At 34.8% G+C, this 7,632-nt stretch overlaps 1 protein-coding gene across 1 annotated transcript; it reads right to left on the bottom strand.

Annotated features, from left to right (window-relative positions):
- Nucleotides 1-3,457: 3,457 nt before the first annotated feature.
- Nucleotides 3,458-7,540, bottom strand: LOC109807095 (G-type lectin S-receptor-like serine/threonine-protein kinase At4g27290). The gene is made up of 6 exons (XM_083061906.1): nt 5,898-7,540; nt 5,007-5,164; nt 4,720-4,930; nt 4,369-4,606; nt 4,138-4,288; nt 3,458-4,048 (listed from the first exon to the last, which is right to left on the bottom strand). The coding sequence occupies exons 1-6, from the start codon at nt 7,159-7,161 to the stop codon at nt 3,959-3,961; spliced, it is 2,112 nt and encodes a 703-aa protein (XP_082918032.1). The 5' UTR covers nt 7,162-7,540; the 3' UTR covers nt 3,458-3,958.
- Nucleotides 7,541-7,632: the final 92 nt, after the last annotated feature.

The raw sequence follows: 7,632 nt of genomic DNA, 5'->3' as shown, positions 1-7,632 counted from the left end.
GGATAAACAGTAGCTGAAACTAAAATAGAGATCTCCTTGGTCTCCTCTTGTGAGTGCCCTTCAATCTTTAGAGAGTGTAGAAGGAAAAGAAGAGAATGTAGAATAAAGGAGTCAGAACTGAAAGAAGTCAAAACTGAAAGGTGTGCTTTTTGGGAGTGTCAGAGCTCTCTATTTATAGGCATCAAAGCGTCGCCGGAACGACCCGTTTCAAATCTGGAACGGCCCGTTCTGGACTCTGACAGCATGTTTAAAATTCACATCCAGAACGGCCTGTTCTCAAACTAGAACAGCCCGTTCTAGGGTTACATTTAACCCATAACGTCCATATTTGAAACGACCCGTTCTTAAACCAGAACGACCCGTTCCCAACTAGGGTTACAAGCCTTTTTTGTAGTTTGAAACGCCTCATTCCAATTAAGATTTGTAGGCAACTTTAGTATTTTGGAACGACCCGTTCCAATTTGAGAACGATCCATTCTGAGATACTAAATCACCCTCGTTTCAGTAGTTTGGAACGGCTCGTTCTGGGCTACTAAATCACCCCTATTGGCCTTTGGGCCCTCAAACAATCTGTGAAAATTGGGCTGTTACAATAAACATATTTATTATCGTTACAGTTTTATATTTTATGCATAGGCATCATCTTCTATGAATTTTAATGGCAATTTGTCATCTCCAATTTTAATCTCAATTTGTCTACAAGATCCAATTTTTTTATATTTCTCACAAAATATTTCTAATTATGGTATCAGGAGCTTGCATCCTGCAGTTTGTGAGAAAAAAATTTATTGAGCGCTAAATACTAATAGAATGAGGTTTAGTGCTAAATTGAGTGATTTTTTGTTTAAGCAATTATGGTGTAAGAATGTCTATTTTCACCGATTCACTTACAATTCTAATTACGAAAAAGAATTGAAATAAATTTTCTCATAAGTTAAAATTAATTTATGTATGAGTTAAAAATAAAGATTTTGAAAAAAACAAATAAGAGAAAAGTTTTACAAATTAATTTATATATTAAGTTAATTTCAATTTATAAAAAAAAAATTATTTTTTATTTTTACCTCATGAAAATGTCTCCGAGAAATTTACCCAAACATGTTCTAGGTGTGTCCGTAGAAGTGAGATAAGGTGTGTGATGAGGTCATGGCAGTGGTATTGATGGGTTCGGATGGTTTACGGATATGTTTAGAGGAGGTTTTCATGCTTACTTTGAGTGTGACGGAACTAGAAGAGCAAAGACATGAGGCTTTTTTTTTTTTTTTTTTTTTTTAAATTAGATTGTGTAATTTTTATCTTTCGATCATTTTAATTTTCTCCTTTCAACAACCTTAAAAGTCGTCCCACTTTTTAACCATTTTTATTTGCTTCTAAACCAAACTAAACATTAGTTTCCATCAATGGGGACAGTTGAAGAGAAAGTAAATGAAACGTCCCTCTTTCTTGTAACGATTTTCAAATATTTTGACGACTCATGCATTCCAGAGAATGTTGGGTACCAAAGGGAAAAAAAAAACTTCAATAGCGGAAGCACACACAAGAGAAACAAAAATAGAGAAACAAACTCAGAAATTAACGTGGTTTGGCACTTCATACCTACATCTACAAACACACTCAAAAGTTATTTTATTTCTCCACTTGCAATTTTTACAAGGATAAAATTGTAAACCCTCTCACACAATTTTTGCACGGAAAAATTGCAAACCCTCTCTTGACACACAACTACCCAAGTCCCCAATACACCCAAAGATTAATGTTGTTGTGGTGAGTAGACTCAAACTATCACCCCTTGTTTATAGTAGTAGTCTACCACTTCCCTTCTTCAAAACTACCCGATGTGGGACTTTGGAGGATACTCACACACTTTGGGCACAACATATCCTCCCTTCATCCAAAGTCTCACATTAATCTATCATCATTCACAAGTTTTCTGACGAAACTTGGAAACCTTCTTTCTTCACAAGTTTTATGGGTGAAACTTGGAAACCCCTTCCTCACAAGTTTTATGGCGAAAGTTGAAAGTCATCTTTCTCACAAGTTTTATGGGTGAAACTTGTAAGCCTCTTCCTCACAAGTTTTATGGTGAAACTTGGAAACCCCTTTTCACAAGTTTTTTTGGCGAAACTTGAAAACCATCTTCTCACAAGGGCAGGACATCTTTTCCTCCCAAGTACACTGCTTCTCTTCCTCCCTTGGTCAAAACCTCAATTCTTTTCTGATGTGGAAGATCAGACAATGCTGCAACCACGAAGCATACTAAGAATTAAGAATCCCACAGAGCCCCACCGCACTAACCATGGCTCTGATACCACTTGTTGGGTACCAGAGGGAAAATAAAACTTCAATAACGAAAGCACACACAACAAGAGAAACAAAAATAGAGAAACAAACTCAGAAATTAACGTGGTTCGGCACTTCTTGCCTATATCCACAAACATACTCAACAAATTATTTTATTTCTCCACTTGCAATTTTTACAAGGATAAAATTGCAAACCCTCTCACACAATTTTTGCACAAAAAAATTGCAAACCCTCTCACACAATTTTTGCACGGAAAAATTACAAACCCTCTCTTGACACACAACTACCCAAGTCCCCAATACACCCAAAGACTAGTGTTGTTGTGGTGAGTAGACCCAAATTATCACCCCTTATTTATAGTAGTAGTCTACCACTTCCCTTCTTCAAAACTATCCGATGTGGGACTTTAGAAAATACCCACACACTTTGGGCACAATAGAGAATTCCATGGATATTGCTTTTATTTCTTTTATTCTCATTATATATATATATATATATATGTATATATTTATATATATATATATATATATATATTATTCTTTTGAGCCATGTCACGTGTTGTGTATCAAGGGAGAGTGAGAGTGAGAGACAACATGAAAATTATTATGCAGAAAATTGAACCTCAATTTGTGCTTTACTATGGCACTGGGTATTTGTAACTCTTTTTTTTCTTTTTCTTTTTTTACTGTTTTCAACGTTAAGTCATTAGTTTAGATTAATAATATTAAATTAAAATAAATTATTAAATGGATTTTCTTTCTTTTTGTTGTTGTTTATCTATTTTGTTTTTTCATTTTTTCCCCATCATTACTATTTTTTTTTCTCTATTAAAAGGATATCATCAATGTTTAGGCAAACAAATTTAAATTACATGGATAGATTTTACAGATGGATGACATGTATATATTGCAACGACAAAAAGTTTGTTTGTGGCTTTTATCAGATTATAGGATGTTGGCTTGTCTATCGTTATACCCCTTGTAATTGTTTCCTGTGAGTGAATCTAAGGTTTCAGGTGGGTGAAACTAATGCCTAGTTGTATACACATTTCTTCACGTACTTGGATCCTCTGGTGTCATGGTCTCTCTGCAGCAGATATATTAACATTTTGATTCATATATATATATGATGGTAATAAAAACTAAAAATATTAAAAATAAAGAAGAAGAGCTGAACTAGTTATTTAAAGTGCTTGAGCATTACTACATTGTAACAAAACAGAATTACTTGAGACATTATAAAGTGTATGGCTCATCATACTATAATTAACAATTATTATTGTCTAGATAGTATGCTTATCTAATACATTTGTTTGGATACATGAAACAATGTTAAGCGGGATCTCAGAACAGCACTTTCACTAGTTATGTATAATCAAATCACTAGTTATCTAATACATTAGAAGGTTAAGCCTTAACATTTTCTTGCATCCCTTTTTTATCTTGCACCTAACGATGTGATGGACAGTTCATTAACTGAGCATAATTTGTGATTTTCCGATGGAGAATTTGCTTCAGATGTAACATCTATCTCGGTGTAAAAACCATGAACCTTTGGCTTTGGTAGTAACTTATCACCATTCAACATTAAAACAACAGATGACATGTTTGGCCTATCTTCTGGTCTTTGTTGCACGCATAGTAGGCCAACCTGTATTCATCGTATGACTTCTGAGGATACACATTGTTTTCCTAACACTTCATCCAGTAGTTCCATCGTCTTCTCTTCAGTCCATAATCTCCATGACTGAGATGGTGAGAATTAAATTAGTAGGTTGGAATTGGAAATGATTAAATTTATACTAAGTGGCATCATTGTTAGATCAGTATGCTTACATGGCCAAGAAGATTATTGTTGTTTTCTGGGTCTGAAAATTCTCTGTTTTTCTTCCCACTCGCAATCTCTAGTACTATCACACCATAGCTAAAGACATCTGATTTCATTGAGAAATGTCCACGTGTAGCATACTCCGGAGGTATGTAACCGCTGAAAATAATTTTTTCATTGTTAAATAAATAGAACTTGACAACACAATGTTAAAGAATCAAAATCACATAGAAACTAACTATGTTCCAGCCACCCTATTTGTGTTTGCCTCAACTTGATCTCCTAAAAATAATCGAGCCAAGCCAAAATCTGATATTCTGGGATCCAAATTTGCATCTAATAAAATGTTACTAGTTTTAAGATCTCTGTGAACAATCCTCAGTCTAGAGTCTTGATGAAGATATAAAAGTCCTCGAGCTATGCCACTAATAATGTCGAAACGCGTATGCCAATCTAGCAAATACCTTTTGGTCTCATCTAGAAAAAAAGAGACATGCATTTAGCATTGCAGTTGCAGCCTCTATCAAATCATAAGCCACATATAGGAACTTAAATACATAGATGTTTAGAATAAATCATAAGGGTCCAACCAAAAACAAACTTGTCCAAGCTTTTGTTCGGCATGTATTCATAAACTAATATTTTTTCTTCCCCTTCGATGCAACAACCTAAAAGCTTTACAAGATTATGGAGCTGAAGTTTTGCAATCAATGCTACTTCATTTTTTAACTCTTCTAACCCTTGTCCTGATTTCTTTGAAAGCCTTTTCACCGCTAACTCTTGTCCATCTATCAGTGTGCCCTGGAAAAAATCATCTGCTAAAGTAAGAAAGTTTTTAAGTAAAACAGGGGTTCTGTAGGTCAGATTTCTTTATCACCTTATAAACTGGTCCAAAGCCACCTTCTCCAAGTTTGTTTCTGATTGAAAAGTTTTCAGTAGCATTAGCTAAGACTGACAAATTGAAAGTTGGCAACTCAACATCTTCCTTTTTCTGTTTAATTTTGTAATGCTTGCTGATAAGTTTTCTTGTTGCCCCTGATTGGTTGGAAAATAACAATATTTAAACACTAACATATAATACTAATATGCATAGATTTTGTTTTCTTCTTTTCTTGTTCCTAATAGCTGTATTCGATAGTAAATTAAATCTATGTACGTACCTGGATTTTTTATCATGAATATGCATGCACTTATGACTAATCCGAAAATAATAACCCCAACCGTGATTTCTACTATCTTTTTCTTCATGTTTCCATGGCTAGCATGATCAGTCACCAACTTTAAGAACAACAGCTATGGATTAAAGCTGAGAAAGTGACTCTAATCTCTTTAGACCGAGTGAGGTAGAAAAAACAATATTTAATTTAGAAAAGTAATTGCCATCTGATATACAGCATTGTTGAGAATCTGAATCAGCAATATTAAAATTTCTACGGTTATGAATTTTAATTATAGGAATTATAGGTGCTGTTATGAGTATTTACATTTGTCATTTAATTTTATATTTATGAGCAAAATATATATCAGCTTTCAATTGTGTTTTATGTATTTAAAAGGTTGCAAGTATGAATAAAAATATGAGTTTCAGCTTTCTAATTTTTCTGAATTCCAACAAGCATGCATTACTAATAACTTTCTTTTCAGTGAGCAAAATATTACAACCCGTAGATCTTCCTTTTGATATTTGTCTTGAGCATGAGATTTCAAGCCATAATAATAGGAAACAAATCAATCAAAGGCAAAAGACAAAATGAAAATAAACACGTACCTAATTCTGAAGCTGGGACTCTGATATACAAGTCTTGTCCCCGTTGGGAGAATTTCCTCATGTCAACTAGATTATTAAACCAAAGCAGACACCCACTTCCTCCATCTCGAATATCTAAACTTGCATATGCTGTACAAGAACAGTTTTTAATACACGAATTCTTACATTCTTCAAGGTTCATGGTTGTATTGTACGTTGATGAAGACGTGTCTGGTATTTTCATGTTGGTGTACGTCAAGAAGCCATCTGTGTAACTGTTTTTGCAATTTGATTTATTCCTTGGAAGACATCCATTGGACCAAAGTGATATATTCCACTGATCAGGAGACTTGGGAGCATACCCTCTAATGCATTCACAATTTGGAATGTTACCTTCATAGTTGCATATAGCATTTGCGCCACAAAAGGCATATTGATCGCATGGATCTTTGTCCCCAGTTGAGACGAGTTGCCGATTACTACTTTGAGTTGTCCAAAACCAAGTCTGCGCTTTGCCCGAAGGAGTCAGTGTATGTACACAGAAGACCGATCTATCACGAAGCCAGTACTCATAATACACCTCTTTTTCATTCAACACAAACTTTTGCGATATTTCATGAATTGGACCCGTTTTTCCAACATTAGACAATCCATTCCATGACCCTGCTCTCGTTATTATATGAGGTCCCTGGAATTCAATTGTTTGAGGGTACCCTCTGAGATAAATTTTTTGGGTATATTCCCCCTCAACAGGATCATCAACACTTTTCCAACATGATAGATATCTTGCTAGATCAGTCTCCAAGTTCCATCCAAGTTTCATCATTGGCAACAATGCATCACCCGGATAATCAAAACTCTGCCACAAGATGTTGTCATCGTTATTTCCCTGTCCATTTCTCACTACAAAATTTCCCGAATCCAATGGATGAGCAGTTGGATTATTTACTGCTTTGCTAGATATGTTGGATTTCCAAATGGTGCTGTTTGTAGCATTGAGAAGCACAAGAATCCCTTTTTCATTGAGTTTGAGAACTCCTGAGTTATTCTCAAGAGGTGTGTTTCGGTTAGCCACCCACACCACAGTGAAAGGGGATACATTTGTGTACCATATACCCAAATATCTTCTTGTTGAATTTCCTGGACTGAAGAAACCAACTTCAATAATTCCACTTGCTGAAACCAAAGTATCACCATCTCGGATAGATTGACCCATTGCTAAACTGTCTAGTGAAGTTGAAGTTGTAACCATGTAGGAGAATAATAAGAACCAAATGAATAACATTTTGATATGCTATGGAAGCAATGACTTCTTTTGCAACCACGATATGGCCTCTACCACTAGTAGAAGTAGAAGGTTGAGGAAGACGAGTTTTTGTGTGAATAAAAGCGTTTTATATTACACGGAGGAAGAAGATAGCCATAAAATAAGTGAAGTGATTTTGGAAGTGTGGGCGAAAGGAAGTTGCAAAAATCAATGTTACAGTGTTAGATGGTTCGTAGAGTAATTCCAAGACAACACAACGCTCATGGTTGTCAAACTAAGAAGACTTGTGAGTCAGTGACGGGCCACAGACATCGAAATGTGTTGAAAAACTTGTGTTACTGATTGTTTTCACTTTGAAAAGAATATAGCGTGATGTCGAAAAATACCAAGGCAAATTTCCTTGCAAGATCTGACATTAATTTTAAAAAATTAAAATACAAATAAAAAAAATTAAATAAATTTTTAGTTTTGAAAAGTAGAGAATATTTT

This window comes from Cajanus cajan, chromosome 8 (assembly GCF_000230855.2).
Source record: "Cajanus cajan strain Asha chromosome 8, NIPB_CcT2T_4, whole genome shotgun sequence".
NCBI lineage: Eukaryota > Viridiplantae > Streptophyta > Magnoliopsida > Fabales > Fabaceae > Cajanus > Cajanus cajan.
Note: the sequence above shows the minus strand (reverse complement) of the source record. Positions and strands in the feature narration are given on the sequence as shown.

Coding starts and splice junctions, on each gene's coding strand:
- LOC109807095 (XM_083061906.1), bottom strand. CDS start 7,161: ATGTTATTCATTTGGTTCTTATTATTCTCCTACATGGTTACAACTTCA. Junction 4,607..4,719: donor CTTGGACAAGTTTGTTTTTG/GTTGGACCCTTA, acceptor CTTTTTTTCTAG/ATGAGACCAAAAGGTATTTG. Junction 4,289..4,368: donor AATAGGGTGGCTGGAACATA/GTTAGTTTCTAT, acceptor AATTATTTTCAG/CGGTTACATACCTCCGGAGT.